Here is a 17,619-nt window from a genome sequence, read left to right as displayed (position 1 = left end):
ACCTGAAGCCAGGATGTTAAATTTGAATAAAGGAAAGTATGAAGGTATGAGGGGCAAATTGGTTGAGGTATATTGGGAAAGTACATGACGGTACTAAGGCAATGGATAATCTTTAAAGAATTATTACATAGTTTACATCAATTGTACATTCCTTCAAGACACAAAACCCAAAAAGAAATGTCAGTCAACTGTGGTTAACAAAGGACGTTAGGATTTAAATGGCTTATAAGGTTTCGAGAAATAGTCATAAATCCGAGGAATGGGAGCATTTGAGAATATAGGATACTGTTGTAAAACCTTTGTCTGCTCTGTGTTTCCTTTTTAATTCCTGTCCTGGCTGCCTTTAATCTACAATCTTTTTGCAGCAGCTGCAAAATAAAACACCCCTGGTCTTCTGGACTTGCCCAGGACTTCCCATTTAGACTCTCTGGCACAACCCATGATGTGGGCAGCAGGGTAGCATGGTGGTTAGCATAAATGCTTCACAGCTCCAGGGTCCCAGGTTCGATTCCCGGCTGGGTCACTGTCTGTGTGGAGTCTGCACGTCCTCCCCCTGTGTGCGTGGGTTTCCTCCGGGTGCTCCGGTTTCCTCCCACAGTCCAAAGATGTGCGGGTTAGGTGGATTGGCCATGCTAAATTGCCCGTAGTGTCCTAATAAAACAAGTAAGGTTAAGGGGGGGGTTGTTGGGTTACGGGTATAGTGTGGATACGTGGATTTGAGTAGGGTGATCATGGCTCGGCACAACATTGAGGGCCGAAGGGCCTGTTCTGTGCTGTACTGTTCTATGTTCTATGATATCAGTTTGATAGACTTGGCAAGCAGCCAATCCATGAATATGAAATTCTGTACTTTCTCCTGTTGTTGCGGAACCATTCAGAATCTCTCAGAAGAAAGGCGGGTCATCTGGAGAGCTCCATTTTGTCCATGCAATGCAATAAATAGGACACAAAACCGCATAAAGAAGAGTTGCATCCAGGTTTGGAAGATCCCAGGTTTAGTTCTTTAATCTGTACTCAGTTTGTTGACTTCAATCAGAACACAAGTGAGGCACAACAATTTTATTGGTGCTTTGGATCAGGAGGGGAGAATCAGCCAAGAACTATATACCTGACCCACTGGCCAGTGACTCTTGATGAAAAATATGTTTGTATGCGTTTTGGGCAGGATCAGGCTGCGTTCCTCTGGTGTCACACTCCATCAAAGCACCTATTGACACATTGCCTCGCATTGGATGTAGATAATTAATAGAGCATTGGAAGGCCAAATGGCACGCATGGAACTATTCTGTGTGGGGAAAAACCAGGTCCACAATGGTGGAAGTGAAATTCGGAAAAGCAACTTGATGATCTGAGGCACAGGGACCTAATATTTATGGTGGTTACGAGCAGAAAAAAATATTATGCAACAGACCAGCATTTGTATAGCTATAGGTTAAATTAGATTGGGGGGTGGGCAGTGGCATAAATACATATATTACAGTAAACATTGAAAGATAAACTATGTATATTTGCAATAATTCAACTTTCCAGGTAAATATGTCATCATATTTTCTATTGTTTTGGGTTTTTCAACCGGTAACGGAAAAATACCATATTGTACCCCTGAAGAGACAGCAGAAGATTTTACTTCAAATTTATCTTAAACCCTGCACAGTCTTGCACAACAATGCCTGTTATCTTATTCCTCCAATGCTACTCAAAATGCTGCTTATATTACTTGGATTGTTTATATTTATTCCCATTGTCTTATTTTATTTTCTCTTTTTAGGCTGTTAGAATGGACATTATTTCTCTACCAGGATGAGCAGGCTGTTTACCAATTTCTGTACGAGTCCCTGGAGCTCACTTTGAAGTTTGGAGAACCTGAAAGTGAGAGATTTATTTAATTGCTTTGAGGTTTAAAAATATAAACTCATTAGTCATTTTCCAGTGCAATAGTAATTACTATGGTATAATTTTACGAGAAGCCACTATGGTTTGCTGCTATGTGAATGAGTTTATCATCTCGGTTTATCACTATCAGTTGGAGGCATGGAACAGCAGTCTCTCACATTTCTGTTTTATGAGCACAATCCAAATTTGGAAGTTAATTTCTATAATCGTACAGCAGGTGTGCTTTTAAATTAAATAGTTTACTGCACAGAGAAAAGCTGGCTATTCATCCAAACTGGCTTTTGCTGGCATTGCTGTAGATGTGCCTCCAGCCACCTCTCTTCATTTAATCCTGCAAATCACTTCAATTCTTCCTTCTGTATCATAGATCCCGACAGTGCAGTAGGTTATTCAGCCCATTCGGTCTGCAGCGACTCTCCAAAAGAGCACACGACTGATGTCCTCTACCCGTCAACTCCACCATATCCCCATAACCCTGTAACCTAACCTGCACATCCCTGGACCCCAAGGGGCATTTAGTATGGCCAATCCACCTGCAGATCTTTGGACTGTGGGAGGAAACCAAAGCACGGGGAGGAAACCAATTCAGAGAACATGCAAACTCCACACAGAGAGTCACCTAAGGCCAGAATTGTACCCAGGTCCCTGGCGCTGTGAGGCAGCAGTGCTAGCCCACCGCACTTCTTGAGTTTTCCCTGAAATGCTCATGTGAATTTGTGAGGAATCTCTCGTGCTTAGTGACAACATTTGACTCTTGGTCCATAGTGGATATAAGCAGCATTGAAGGTTGTTCTGTTGTTAGCTTAGCTGTGTTTTTAACAAGTCCCTTGATGAATCCGAAGGTTGTGCGTTTGAGCTTCACGTCTGATCTATAGCACAATAAAAAAGGCCGACTTTCAATTTAATACAGCACCTTTCATGACCACAGAACTTCTCGAAGCACTTCACAGCTAAAAAAGTACTTTTGAAATGCAGTCACCTTGGAAATATTGGAAATGCAGCAGGCAATCTGCACACAGCAAATTCCCACAAACTGGAATGTGTTAATAATGGTATAATCTTCAGTCGGAGTCTAATCTGTTTTCTCAGTGATGTTTCCTGAAGGATAATATTGGCCAGGATGCCAGTGATAACCCCTGGGTTCGTTTGAAATATTGCTGTGGAATCTTTTATGCTCCATCTATCTTTCAGCTGGATATATGTTAGAGTGTGATGACACCCCTGAAACTATTGCACTCTCTCTGCTGCATTGAAGTGTCAATTTTGCTTTTTCTGCTCAGTTCCGAAATGGGACTCCGTCTGCCCATTGATAAATCTCTGTCATGGGAAATGGTAGGTTTGGTGTTGATGACACCAAAAGGGCTAAAGAACCTTATTCATCTGTCTGTCTAATTTTTTCGGCAACACTGGCATATACCTGACCAGGTGGAAAATTGCTACGGAATATTTATCCACAAGACTGGCACAGTGGTTAGCACTGCTGACTCACCGCTCCAATGCTGACCTTGGGTGACGGTGTGGAGTTTATAAGTTCTCTCCGTGTCTGCGTGGGTTTCCTTTCACAGTGTAGATTAGGTTGATATGCCATGCTAAATTGTCCCTTGGTGTCTAAAAAGATTAGTTGGGGTTATGGTGATGGGGTGAGTTTGTGGGCCTAGATAGAGTGCTCCTTCGGAGGGTTGGTGCAGACTCAATGGGCTGAATGGCCGTCTGCACTGTAGGGATTCTATGGCAAAACACTGAATAGATCCAGAAGTGGGATTGTTCACTGCATGGTTTTCTGTTCCAGTTGCTTTTCCTCAAATAATGAAGCAGGCCATGCCAAATACAGCAAGCCCTGGACAAGGTTAAGATTTAGGCTGAAAAGTGGACAAAACTTTTGCACCAGGCATTGATCTTATCCAACAAGAAACCAGTTTAACCAACCCCCCCTCGCCCATTCATGTTCAACGGCATTGCCATTAGTCAAATGCCCACCATCGATACCTTAATAGATATTTAACTCTACCAGCCATGGAAAAGATATGGCCACAACTGCAGGTGAGAGACTGGAGTGAGCGCGTGTGAGGGCAGCTGGGCCAAGCGAGCGAGCATTGCGGGCGAGTGCTGAGGGGGCGCCGCCGGCGCCGAAGGGGGGTGGGATGGCGGCGCCGAGGATGGGTGGGGCCCAGGGGGGCGGGGCAGCGGGCGGCTGCAGCGCGGGGCTGAAGGGCCGCGGCGGTGGCTGGGCTGGGGGGGGGGGGGGGGGGGTCGACGGCGGCCGTGCCGGGGGGGGGGGGGGGGGGGGGGGCGGCAGCGCCGAGGGAGAGAGCGGTGGCGGCAGGGCCAAGGGGGGCGGCGGCCAGTCCGAGGGCGAGGGGGCGAATTGAAGCTTAAAGTGGGAACATTGGTGATAAACCGCCAAAGTCTTGTACAGGAATCAGGCCAGTAAAAACTGCTAAATTCCACCATCAGAGCTGTGCTGTTCTTACAACACCGTATTTAATTTACTTATGTTGGGACACCTGGGTCTATGTGGCTGGAATTGACTGCTCCCCTGTCCAGGGTGTCATAACGGAAATCCCACCTTGAGTACCATGCACACTTCTGGTCTTTCTTCCGGAGGGATATACTTGCAATAGAGGTGTTTCAGAAAAGGTTCACTCGGATGATATTTGGGATGAAGGACTTTGTCTTATGAGGAAAAGTTGACCAGGTTGATTCACTGGAATAGAAGAATAAGGGTGACTTTAGATTCAGTGGGGCTTGACAGGGTAGACACGAGAGGATATCTCTTCTGGGGCATTCTAGAACCAAGGAACACATTTTAAAACAAAGGGGTTTCCCATTTAAGTCATAGGTGAAGAGTAATTTCTTCTGAGGGTCGTCAGTCTTTGGAATTCTCTTCCACAGAGAACAGTGAAGGATGAGTCAGAGAATATATTCAGGACTGAGCTAAGCATATTTTGATCTGCAAGAGAGTCCAGGATTATGGGAAGCAGGTAGGAAAATTGAGTTAAGGCTGCAATTGGATCATGCATCATATTGAATGGTGGAGCAGGCTTGATGGGCCTAATGGCCTGGTCCTGCTCTTATTTCTTATAGTTTTTAGTGGGTTATTTAATAAAAGTAACTGATGTTGCTGAGTTTTTAAAAAACTTTTAGACTCATTGGCTTGAACCTAATTTTGTTTTAGATGCAGGTGGTGTTGTCTCTCTTGGTCAGAAGTGCAGGAAAATCCTTGACTTTAATCTCGAGTCCGTCTTGGATGGTGAGTTAACGGTCCTATATTTGAACTTTGAATGAGCAATTCAAATTTTTTTTAACTTTAAATACTTTTGTATAAATTGGCTAGTTTGAAATTAAATGTAAATGTGCACCTAGGCGCCCAGTTAAAGGAATACCATGTTTAATTATCATATAAAAATAAATGGGTTTGCCATAAATGACCAGTTTTCAATGGCAGCCTAGGCTGATTTGAGACAAAGGCGCTGATGGTTATTAAAAGCACCAGAAAATTAGTGGTTACAATGGAAAGAGATCTGATGCATTGGAATCCCATCATCAGTTGAAAGGTCTACTTAAATTGGATATGGCTGGGACAGCAGTGGTTAGCACTGCTGTCTCACGGCGCAGAGAACCTGGGCTCGATCCCGGCCCTGTCTCTCCGTGTGGAGTTTGCACATTCTCCCAGTGTCTGTGTGTGTCTCACCCCCACAACCCAAAGATGTGCAGGGGAGGTGGATTGGCCATGCTAAATTGCCCATTAATTGGAAAAAGAAACATATTTATAAAAAATTTTACTTCAAATTTATTTTAAAAATAAATTGGATATGGCTGCAGAATTTACTTTAGGAATTCAATACAGCTGGTTTGAAAGCCATTACTGAAATAATTTGGAACTATTAAATGCACCTTTTGATCCTAATGATGCTTTGAGTTTAGGAAAGAGCAGGATAGTGATCTTAAAAGATTTTAAAAGATGTAGGTTGATGGGGTAGATGAAGACAAAATGTTTCCAACTGCAGAGAAAAACCAAAACTTTTGGGCCATTAATAGTCACTAATAAATAGGGAATTCAGAAGAAACTTCTTAGCCAAAGATTGGCGACAGTGAAACTTGTTACCACAAAATGTGGTTGAGATGAAAGCACAGATGAAGGTAAGGAGAAGCCAAATAAAAGCACATGAGGCTAAACGGGATGCAAGCTTATGCCAATGAGGTTCAACAAAGGCACTTGTGTGGAACATAGGAACAGGAGTAGGCCATTTGGCCTGCCGAGGCTGTTCTGCCATTCAATTAGATCATGCCGAATCATCCACCTTGATGCCACTTTCGCGCACTGTCTCTATATTTCTTGATGCAATTTATCAATTTCTGTCTTGAGCACATTCAATGACTGAGCTTCCACAGCCCTCTTGAGGTAGAAAATTCCAAAGATTCACCACCCTGAGTGAAGAAATTACTCCTCTTCCAAGTCTTAAATGGCCTACCCCTTATCTGAGATTGTGTCCCCTTATTTTAAACTCACCAGCCAGAGCAAACATCTTACCTACATCCAATCTGTCTTGTACTGTAAGAATTTTGTAAGTTTCCATGTGCCCTTCAAAGCTCTAGAGAATGGAGACCGTGGGCAAGATTCTCCGTTTCTGAGACTTAAGTGGTCACACCAACGGAGAATCCTTGGACTTTTACGACAGAAAAAACCTGCGCTGCACCTGGACCAATTCTGTGTGAGGGGCTAGCACTGGTGCCGCATGGAAAACAATCGATTCCAATGAAAAACAGTGCGGGGTTCGCTGGCTCCGTGATCGACACTCGGGAGGCTGACAAACTGCAGCTGCCCATACACATTACACTCCCCACGTGCACTTATCCCAGCCAGAAATATGGCACTGGTTGTGCTGGAGCGCATCCATACAGCTGATGGGTCAGCTGGGGCCAGAGGGCACCTCTGGAGGGGGAGACACCTATACGACCTGTGGTACCAGGTTCAAAGTGGGCTATTAGCAGTGTGCGCAGCTGCATGGTTGCCTTGCCGGCTGCAGTAATGTGCTCCGTGCCCGTCCATCCCGTTCCCACAATCCACCTCCTGGCCCACTACTCATTCTCTCTCTTCCCCCCCCCCCCCCCCCCCCCCCCGGGCCAGCGGCACAACTGTCAGCAAACTATGGCGATGTTGGGCACCTTCTGTACCCTCTTTCTCTCCCTCCCTCCCAATTCATATTTTCCAATTAAGGGACTTGAGGGGCAATTTAGCGTGGCCAATCCACCTACCTTGCACATCTTTGGGTTGTGGTGGCGAAAACGGTTCAACAGTTTCACGATTTTTAAAAGCACAAGTGAACCACGCCATCGGGAACTCGGCCCATCGGAGACGAGAATTGCAGAGGCCCTGGAGAGTACTGGGTCGGGCCCGCTAATGATTATGCAAACGGTGCCGACTGTATGTGCGGAGTAAAACGCATTGATGACTTTTTCGAGGTGATGGAGAATCCTGCTTTGGCATCATATCGGCACCTCCCGCGATTTTGGCGTCGGAAGCTATTCACCACCCAATCGCATTTCCGTATTTTGGCGTCGACGAACGGAGAATCCCATCCTATGTCTTCTCAATCTCTCCTCAAAAGACAATCCTGCAATCCCAGGGATTAGTCTGGTGAATCATTTGCAGTCCAATGTATATGGCATGTATGTATATCTTTCCTTGGATAAAGTTACCAAAACTGTGCACAGTGCTCCAGGTGAGGTCTCACCAAGGCTCTTTATAACTGCAACAATACACCTTTACTCTGGTACTCAAATCCCCTTGCGATGAAGGCCAGCATGCTGTTTGCCTTCCTAATTGCTTGCTGTATCTGCGTGCTAACTTTTAGTGACTCATGAACAAGGACACCCAGGTCCCTTTTATACACCTGCACTTCCCAAACTCTCACCATTTAAGAAATATTCTGGCTTTGTGTTTTTTCTTTCAAAGTGAATAACTTCACACTTATTCATATTATATTCCATCTGCCCATTCAGTTAGCCTTTCCAACTCCTCTTTATGATTCTTAATCTTGGTTGTATTTCCAGTCAAATCTGCATATACAGACGTGTTTTCATTTTATTTTTCAGAGGATGAGGCTCCTTTGCACTCTAAATTTGTTCATGATCTGATTATGACATACTGGAAGAGTCAAGGCAGTTGGCATAACGTATACACAAATGAATCGCAGCTCCCCATGGTATGGAAAAAGATATGACTGAAGTTTATTGCACCATCATTCCTTTTGTTATGTCAATCACCCCTGTCCACCTCCATCACAGATCGTCCTCCTTGTTCTTTCCTCTTCCACAGCAACTTTATTTCCTTGGTTTTGTATTTACGAACAAAGTATTAACTACCAAGTGACTAATAAACTGTTAAATCCTAACTTTCAGTTCTATCAAAACGTTGTGATCTGAAATGTTAACTCTTTTTCTTTCTCCATAGATTCTGCCAGCATTTTCTGTTTTTATTTCAGATTTCCAGCATCTGTAGTGTTTTGCTTAAGCATCATCCTTTTGGTACTAATACCGCTTCCTTTTTTGATGGGGAGGAAGCAAGAGGTTTGAATTCTGTGACCAATCATAAAGTGGAACAAATGTTAATTGTAAAGGGTCATTGAAATTACAGTCTGGTCTGATTTTCATCTTTAACCTACTTTTTTTGGGTGAGCTTTCACAGTTCTTGGGCTGGCTTATTGACCAGAGTTGTTGGCTTGCAATTTGCCTCAGGAGTAAAGTCTGTAACAGTAAAATCTGTTGCAATTGGCATGTTGCTGTGGAAGCATACCTGGTGTCAGCTGGCCAGAGCAACATGATGGCAGGCCTAGCAATGCCTGTCACTGAACTGTTCCACATCTTCTGGTGGGGGTTAATATCATGAGAGGCTTCAGAGAAGCTATTGGAGTTCATAAGTATTATAATGTGTTTACAAATGTTGAGACTTTTTTATGCACAAGGTTTTTAGAACCTGGTCTGGCCATTCAAAGCAGTGGCAGTATGTTAGATTACCTATAAATGTTTATTTAACGATGTGGGGCAAGTACACAATAGGATTAAAAGGATAGCTTTTTCAGAGCTCTGAAGAAGAATCATAAAAACTCAAAACATGAACTCTGTTTCTCTCTATAGTTGCTGCCAGTTTTTCTAGCATAGAACAATTCATAGAATAGAATTCATAGAACAGTACAGCACAGAACAGGCCCTTCGGCCCTCGATGTTGTGCCTAGGACACTACGGGCAATTTAGCATGGCCAATCCACCTAACCCGCACATCTTTGGACTGTGGGAGGAAACCGGAGGAAACCCACGCACACACTGGGAGGACGTGCAGACTCCACACAGACAGTGACCCAGCCGGGAATCGAACCTGGGACACTGGAGCTGTGAAGCATTGATGCTAACCACCATGCTACCAAGCATTACCTGTTTTTATTTGCGCTATCTCATGTTGACTCAGACATGATGGAACAATGCTATAACATTTGGAGATTCTGAAATTTCCCAATGCTAAATATGTGATTTTTGCTCAATTTGTTAATTGCTTGATTTAAACCCCAGAACTTTCAATTTGGTTTCTCAAGTTAAACAAAAATTGTGTTTAAACTGTAATAAAGGTGTAAAGTCGGTTTGTAATCCTGTTTAATCAAGAACAGATTGCCTTATTCAGACTTTTTTTTCCTTCAGCTATGTGTTTGGAAACTCCTATAGAATGAAAACTGTAATCTGCAGTGTGATTGATAGATTACTAATCTGTCTTCAGTTGCCTGTGTGTTTTAATACAGTTCACAGCCCATAGCTCCTAACCTCTGGCATATAAGGGGTGATGTGCTCTGGGAGATTGAAAGGCTTGAGCTGTCCTCTCTGATTTGTATAACATTTCAAATCTCTCTTTGCCATTCTAGCTCTTACTTGATATGTCACTAGTAGTGAGTCGATATCGGTTGCTTGGGGATGAACTGGAATATTTCCTGAACTGGGGATCAAAATTTGGCATTCTAAAGACTGAGATTCAACCAATGGGGTAAGTTTTCGTAGCATGCTGCTTACAATTACTTGGTAGTGGAATCGCTGGGAGAAATGGGCATGCAAGATTCCAGATTTTGAAGCCTGTGTAAACTTTATTTTACCTATCCTCAACCCGCCCGTTCCAAAGTGATCAAACATTGTATATATATCTGCCACTATAGAATTGTTGATAGTTGTTGGCTTGCAATTTTCCACAGGATAAGGAAAAATTGTTGTAAGTGGCATATTTGTGCATCGTGGTGGCATGTGGGTAGTTTTGCTGCCTTATAGCACCAGGGACCCAGGTTCAATTCCAGCCTTGAGTGACTGTGGAGTTTGCATGTTCTCCGCATGTCTGTATGGCTTTCCTCCGGGTGCTCTGGTTTCCTCCCACAGTCCAGGGATGTGCAGGTTAGTTGGGGTTATGGCGATGGGATGGGGGAGTGAGCTTAGGTAGGGTGCTCTTTCAGAGGATCGGTGCAGATAGGCCGAATGGCCTCCTGCACTGTAGGGATTCTGTGATCATTTAGTACAATTAATTTGTGTCCATGTGCAGTCTCGGCCTACCTTTGACAATTTACGTGGTTAGGATCAATATTCTCAGGTTGTTCTTTTTTCTAACACTTGGCTCTCTCCTTGACTTACCACATAGAGCAAAAACAAAATCCAAGATAAATTGGACCGAGGAGAAGCATTTGAGAACTTGACAGGCATTCAGCAACAAAAAAGCTTTGCGTATCCATTTGTGATTCCATTCTTACCTATCTAATTGTAACCAGAGAATCACTCGCATTGGTTTCTCTTCCTGATCGCGCACCATTACCACTTTTGTTCCCAAAGGATCTATACTTGGCTCCCTCCAATTTCTCATTATATGCTGCCCTTGATGATATATGCAAAGACATGATGTTAATTTTTACATCCACATTCATGGCACCTAGCTCTATCAGCACCTCCACTGTTGTTCTATTATTATTATTGTTATTTATCCAAAATCTTATACTGTATGAGCAGGAATTTCCTACATTTAAATATTTGGAATATTAAAGCCATTATTTTGGTCCATGTGCCAAACTCGTTTCCCTAGCTATCCAAGATCAGAGCTAACTAGAGAACAGGCCATCCTAGATTGGGTACTGTGTAATGAGAACGGAATCATTGGCAATCTCGTGCGCGACCCCTTGGGAATGAGCTACCATAATATGAAAGAATTTTTCATTAAAATTGAGAGTTAAGTAATTGATTCTGAGACTAGGGTCCTGAATATTTACAAGGGAAACTATGATAAAATGAGGTGTGAGTTAGCTATGATCGATTGGGGAATGTTACTTATAGGGATCACAGTGGATCGGCAATGGCAAACATTCAAAGAGCGCAGGGAGGAACTGCAACAATTGTTTTTCCTGTCAGGCACAAAAGTAAAGTGGGAAAGGTGGTCAATCCATGGCTTACAAGGGAAATTAGAGATAGTATTCAATCCAAGGAAGTAGCATATAAATTGGCCAAGAGAAACAACAGGTCTGAGGATTGGGAGCTTGTAAGGAACATAAAAACTGACTGTAAAAGTTTCTATAGGTACATGAAGAGAAAAACGATTGGTGAAGACAAATGTAGGTCCCTTACAGTAAGAAACCAGGGAATGTATTATGGGGACACCGAAATGGCTGAGCAACTAAATACATACTTTGTTTCTGTCTTCACAAATGAGGACACAAATAAGATACCAGAAATGTTGGGGAATGCAGGGTTTAGTGAGAAGCAGGAACTGAAGGTGATCAATATCAGTAGATAGATGGTGTTGGGGAAATTGATGTGATTGAAGGCTGATAAATTCTCCGGGCCTGATAAACTCCATTTTGGGGTACTGAAGGAGGCAGCTCTAGAAATAGTGGATGCATTGATGGTCATCTTCCAGGATTCTAGAGACTGGAACAGTCCAGCAGATTGGAGGGTGGCTAATGCAACTCCACTATTTAAAAGGGGAGGTTGACAGAAAGTAGGGAATTATAGACCAGCCTGACGTCAGTAGTGGGGAAAATTCTAGAATCTATTATCCAAGATTTTGTAGCAGAGCACTTTGAAAATAGTGGCAGGGTCGGACAGAGTCAACATGGATTTATGAAGGGGAAATTGTGCTTGACAAATCTACTGGAATTCTTTGAGGATGTAACTTGTAGAATTGATGAAGGGGAGCCAGTGGATGTGGTGTAGTTGGACTTTCAGAAGGCTTTTGACAAAGTCCCGCCCAAAAGATTGGTGTATAAAATTTGAGTGCATGGATTGGGGGCAGTGTATTGGGATGGATAGAAAACTGGTTGGCAGACAGGAAACGAAGAGTAGGAATTAATGGGACATAGAATCATAGAATTTACAGTGCAGAAGGAGGCACATTGAGTCTGCACTGGCTCTTGGAAAGAGCACCCTGCCCAAGCACACACCTCCCCCTATCTCCATAACCCAGTAACCCCACCCAACACTAAGGGCAATTTTGGATACTTGGGGCAATTTAGCATGGCCAATCCAGCTAACCTGCACATCTTTGGACTGTGGGAGGAATCCGGAACACCCGGAGGAAACCTATGCATACACAGGGAGGATGTGCAGACTCCGCACAGACAGTGACCTAAGCCGGGAATCTAACCTGGGACCCTGGAGCTGTGAAGCAATTGTGCTAATCGCTATGCTACTGTGCTGCCCATAGTTGTCTTTTTCAAGTTGGCAGGTATTGACTAGTGGGGTACCACAGGGATCGGTGCTAGGACCCCGAAATGCAAGGATATCCACTTTGGTAGCAAAAACAAGAAGGCAGACTATTATCTGAATGGCCATAAATTAGGAGAGGGGAACATGCAACGAGACCTAGGTATCCTGGTATACCAGTCACTGAAGGTAAACATGCAGATGCAGCAGGCAGTAAAAAAGGCAAGTGGTATACTAGCCTTCATTGCGAGAGGATGTGAGTATAGGAGCAGGGATGTCCTGCTGCAATTATACAGGGCCTTGGTGAGGCCACACCTGGAATATTGTGAGCAGTTTTGGTCTCCTTATCTGAAGAAGGATGGTCTAGCTATACAGGGAGCGCAGCAAAGGTTTACCAGACTTATTCCTGGGATGGCAGGACTGCCGTTCGAGGAGAGATTGAATCCGTTAGGATTGTATTCGCTGGAGTTCAGAAGAATGAGGGGGAATCTCATAGGAACCTACAAAATTATAACAGGACTGGACAGGATAGATGCAGGAAGGATGTTCTTGCTGGTGCATGTGTTCAGAACCAGGAGGCACAGTCTGAGAATACGGGATAAACCATTTAGGACAGAGATGAGGAGAAGTTTCTTCACCCAGAATGGTGAGCCTGTGGAATTCATCACCACAGGAAGTAGTTGAGTCCAAAACATTGTAAGGTCTCAAGAAGCAGTTAGATATCGCACTTGAGACGGAGGGAATTAAAGGGTATGGGGAAAGCAGGATTACACAATTGAGTTGGATGATCATAATGAATGGCGGTGCGGGCTTGAAGGGCTGAAAGGCCTCCTGCTCCTATTTGTTTCTATGTTACTACCCTTTTCCTGTCCCTGGCAACTGCCTGAGATTAAGCATGTCTGTTTGCAATCTTGGTATCACATATAATGCCATGATAAGTTTTTAAACATCGCCCTCGTGCCATCACTAAGACTGCCAACTTCAACCTCCATCACATCAGCTGTAAACTTGAGGTGATCCAAAACGCTGCTGTCTGTGCCTTAACTTGCAGTGAGTCCCGAGTCCGGTTTTTCTGTCTTGTCCAGTTTCTCTACATTGGCTCCTGGTCAAGCGACATCCGATCCTTGCTTTCAGATCCCTCCAAGACCATGGCCCTCCCTATCTCTATTTTCTGCTCCAACCTCATAACCCTCCGAGATACTTGTGCTCTTCAAATTCTGGCTTCATTGCATTCCCAATTATATTTGCTCTATCATTGGTGGCCATGCCTTCAGTTGTCAGGCCTGAAGCTCTGGAATTCCCTCTCTGCACCACTCTCCTAACTTTCCTCCTTTAAGTGGAGATGCCGGCGTTGGACTGGGGTGAGCACGGTAAGAAGTCTTACAACACCAGGTTAAAGTCCAACAGGTTTGTTTCAAACACGAGCTTTCGGAGCACTGCTCCTTCCTCAGGTGAGGAAGGAGCAGTGCTCCGAAAGCTCGTGTTTGAAACAAACCTGTTGGACTTTAACCTGGTGTTGTAAGACTTCCTACCGTGTTCCTCCTTTAAGACACCCCTTAAAACCAATCTTTTGGTCACCTGACATAATATCTCTACATGCGACTCATTGGGGCTGGTTTAGCTCACTGGGCTAAATCGCTAGCTTTTAAAGCAGGCCAGCAGCACGGTTCGATTCACGTACCAGCCTCCCCGGACAGGCGCCGGAATGTGGCGACTAGGGGCTTTTCACAGTAACTTCATTGAAGCCTACTCGTGACAATAAGCGATTTTCATTTCATTGTCATACTTGTTATTTTTCGAAGCTCCTGTGAAGTGCTTTGGCATGTTCAGTGTGTTGAAGGTGTTCGAAATTCAAGTTGTTGTCATCTCAACTCTGGTTCTCATTTGCCTCCTTAAATACAGAAATCAATCTGAAATTTGTGTTTCTGGTTAAGGATTGGTCACAATCCACAAAATGATGATTTGAATATTTGTCTTTGCTGTGGTTGAATTGGTCTCACTCATGATCTTTGTTTTTCTTTTGCAGCGTGAAGTATCTTTTCACGAGTTATGATGCACTGTCGAAATTTGAGCTTACATTTCATTTAAAGCCAAGCTATCCATGGGGCCCTCTGCAATTCACATTTAACTCTTGGTTTGGAAACATCAGGTGGGTCCATGTACTCTGTAGAAATCAGTTCTGGAGGCCCTGCCTTCCAAATAGAATTAAAAATCTGAAGTATGAATGCAGCTCTTGGAGGAAGTTTGCATATGCTTTCCACAAGATTGAGGGAAAATATCAATAGTATTGGTGCATAAGAGCTGAAAATCTTTTTATACAGCTTAACATGGAATATAGTTCCACAGGTACTGACGCCCAGGAAATAATACGATGACTACTATTCATGGTACATTTTGGCTGCCTACTTAACCATATGGAGCATCACAGCAATGCTTGCTCCTGTCCTTAACATCAACACGTGCATGTTCATGTTGGAGTAAATTCCAATCGGGCGCAGGACTCTGACTTTTTCCCTTTCCCCACAATTCGTAATACGCGACTCTGAAAGGACTTGTAGGACACCAATGGAGGTTCGCTCACTGACCACACCAGGTGAATAAAGTCACAGAGCTAACGAAGATGCACCTCCTGGTCATTATTCAACAATGAGAAGACTTTGCAAGCTGCATAAAGGTGGAGCACTTTATTGCTGAGTACAATTCATAGAAGCTGGTTTAGCACAGTGGGCTAAACAGCTGCCTTGTAATGCAGAACAATGCCAGCGGCGCGGGTTCAACTCCCGTACCAGCCTCCCCGAACAGGCGCCGGAATGTGGCGACTAGGGGCTTTTCACAGTACCTTCATTGCAGCCTACTTGTGACAATAACAGATTATTTTATTTATTTATTTAATTCTAACCCCACCCACCTTATGTACATTGCACATTTTAAATCAGAAGGTCACTTGAAAACAAATGCTCAGATTGGGGAATCAAGGGACCTCCTGGGATGTTTGGCTCAGTGATGCATATGCCTGTGTGATCTAGGTTTGTATGGCAATGGCCATAATAATTCCCATTTTTAAAATAGCTGATCTTACCCAGTGTATCAGATCTGTCTAGATTTCCAGACTCTGCACCTTCTGGATAATAATAGGGCAGCACAGTGGTTAGCATTGCTGCATTACAGCTCCAGGGATCTGTGTTCAATTCCAGCCTTGCGTCACTGTCTGCGGAGTTTGCACGTTCACCCCATGTCTATGTGGGTTTCCTCCAGGTGCTTGGGTTTCCTCCTACAGTCCAAAGATGTGCAGGTTAGATGGGGTTACGGGGATAGGGTTGGGGAGTGGGCCTGGGTGTTCTTTCAGAGGGTCAGTGAAGACCTGATGGATCAAATGGCCTCCTCCTGCACTGGAGGATTTCCATGGTCCTATTCTATGGTCTGCTGGAAAGTGCATTTGAAGACAGAATTGAATTTTATGTTTTTTGTGTGCCTCCTGTAGTTAAATTAGCCTTCCCACATTCACTGTCCCATCTCCCAAATAAAATTAATCAATTTGTTTGAGGTATTTCAGGGTGACTAGAAACTGTGGAACTGTAGTACAGCAGAGTCGGTGCCTTCAGGAGAGGAGGAGATATAAGGGAAAACATGACCAGATAGTGATCTCAAGTGAATTTCTGCAGTTCTTGTAAACATGGTGGAAACATTCTAATGTTGAAATGGGAGCACAACTTCTTCTTGTGAAAGGGGCAGATTAGAATTTAAATGCCAAAGTATGATGGATAAACAATGGCAAACATATCAAGAAATAATAATTCTGAATGAATACATATTCCATTGAGGAATAAAAACTCCAGAGGAAAAGCCATCCATCCATATTTAACTAAAGAGCATAACGTTAGTATTGAATTAAAACAAGATGTTTTCAAGTTGTTGAGTTGAAGACACAGAATCCATACCAGAAATAGAACTGGGAATCAAGGGCCTAAAGAGAGGTAGAATACATGATTAATATTGGTGAAGAAAAGTAGTGGAAAAAATGTAAAGAAACTACAAACCAACACCTACCTCCCCTGGCCCTGAAGGCCAACAAATTAGGGTTTTGAAAGAGGTGGCTGCAGTGATGATGAATGCATTGATTTGGATCTTCCAAAATTTCCATTACAAGTATGGTCCCAGTAGATTGGAAGATCGAAAATTCACATCACTGTTCAAGAAAGGAGGAAGAGAGAAAATGGAACTACAAGCCAGTTTATCATCACGAAAATTCTGGAATCCATGAAGTAATCCAGTGTATTTAGAAAATCACTCGGCTTCAGTGATGGCGATTGTGCTGATCAGTCGCACAAAAGGTAGCTCTCTCTTGGGAACTTAAAGTTTGGCCCTTTTTATCCCATAAATCGGACACTGAAACAGCTAAAATCGCCCACCGCCTTTACCCTAAACTAACAGCCACCTGACGAAATGCCCTGAACCAGCCACAAAGCCAGAAAAATAATAAAAGGAACAAGAACCAGGAGAGGAAGATCCAGATCTCAGACACGCAGAGCGGAGCAGAATGTGGCAGACCAGGAAGGATCGCCAACGCGAATGTCAGCCACCCACTGACAGGTCAGGGGATGGAACACCTCTCAAGAAATCCAAAAGCACAGGGACTCCATCAAGGGAGACCTCAAGTCGGCCATAGAAATCACGCTGGCCCCCTTCAAAGAGGAGCTGGATAGAACAGAATGGAGACTGGAGACCCAGGAGATGACGGTGCGGAAACTGGAGAAAGCGGCCACAGACCAGAGCGATCATATCGCCTCGCTCGAGACATAAGTTGCAAGGTTGGTGATGACCCAGAGAGTGCTCAAGGGTAGAGGTTGAGGATCAGGAGAACAGGACTCATCGCCAGAACTTTAGGATTGTCGGATTACCTGAGGGCACACAGGGCAGAAACCAGGCAGGCTGTGTTGGCAGATGCTTGGAAAGTTGGTCGGAGTGGGGGGATTCTTCCCCAAACCCCCAGAGGTCGCTCCGGCAAAGGCCCAA

General features: G+C 44.0%; 1 protein-coding gene across 2 annotated transcripts in view; it reads left to right on the top strand.

Annotated features, from left to right (window-relative positions):
* Positions 1 to 17,619, top strand: part of knl1 (kinetochore scaffold 1) — a 169,122-nt gene that overhangs the window by 137,422 nt on the left and 14,081 nt on the right. For both annotated transcript variants that reach the window (XM_038783552.1, XM_038783561.1), the window contains 5 exons: positions 1,769 to 1,869; positions 5,069 to 5,143; positions 7,990 to 8,099; positions 9,804 to 9,922; positions 14,633 to 14,755. In XM_038783552.1, the coding sequence (XP_038639480.1) occupies positions 1,769 to 1,869; positions 5,069 to 5,143; positions 7,990 to 8,099; positions 9,804 to 9,922; positions 14,633 to 14,755 (528 nt within the window). The remainder of the gene's footprint in view (positions 1 to 1,768; positions 1,870 to 5,068; positions 5,144 to 7,989; positions 8,100 to 9,803; positions 9,923 to 14,632; positions 14,756 to 17,619) is intronic.

Source organism: Scyliorhinus canicula, chromosome 2, assembly GCF_902713615.1.
Source record: "Scyliorhinus canicula chromosome 2, sScyCan1.1, whole genome shotgun sequence".
NCBI classification, from domain to species: domain Eukaryota; kingdom Metazoa; phylum Chordata; class Chondrichthyes; order Carcharhiniformes; family Scyliorhinidae; genus Scyliorhinus; species Scyliorhinus canicula.
The sequence above is the reverse complement of the archived record's forward strand: the minus strand, read 5'-3'. Positions and strand labels throughout refer to the sequence as shown.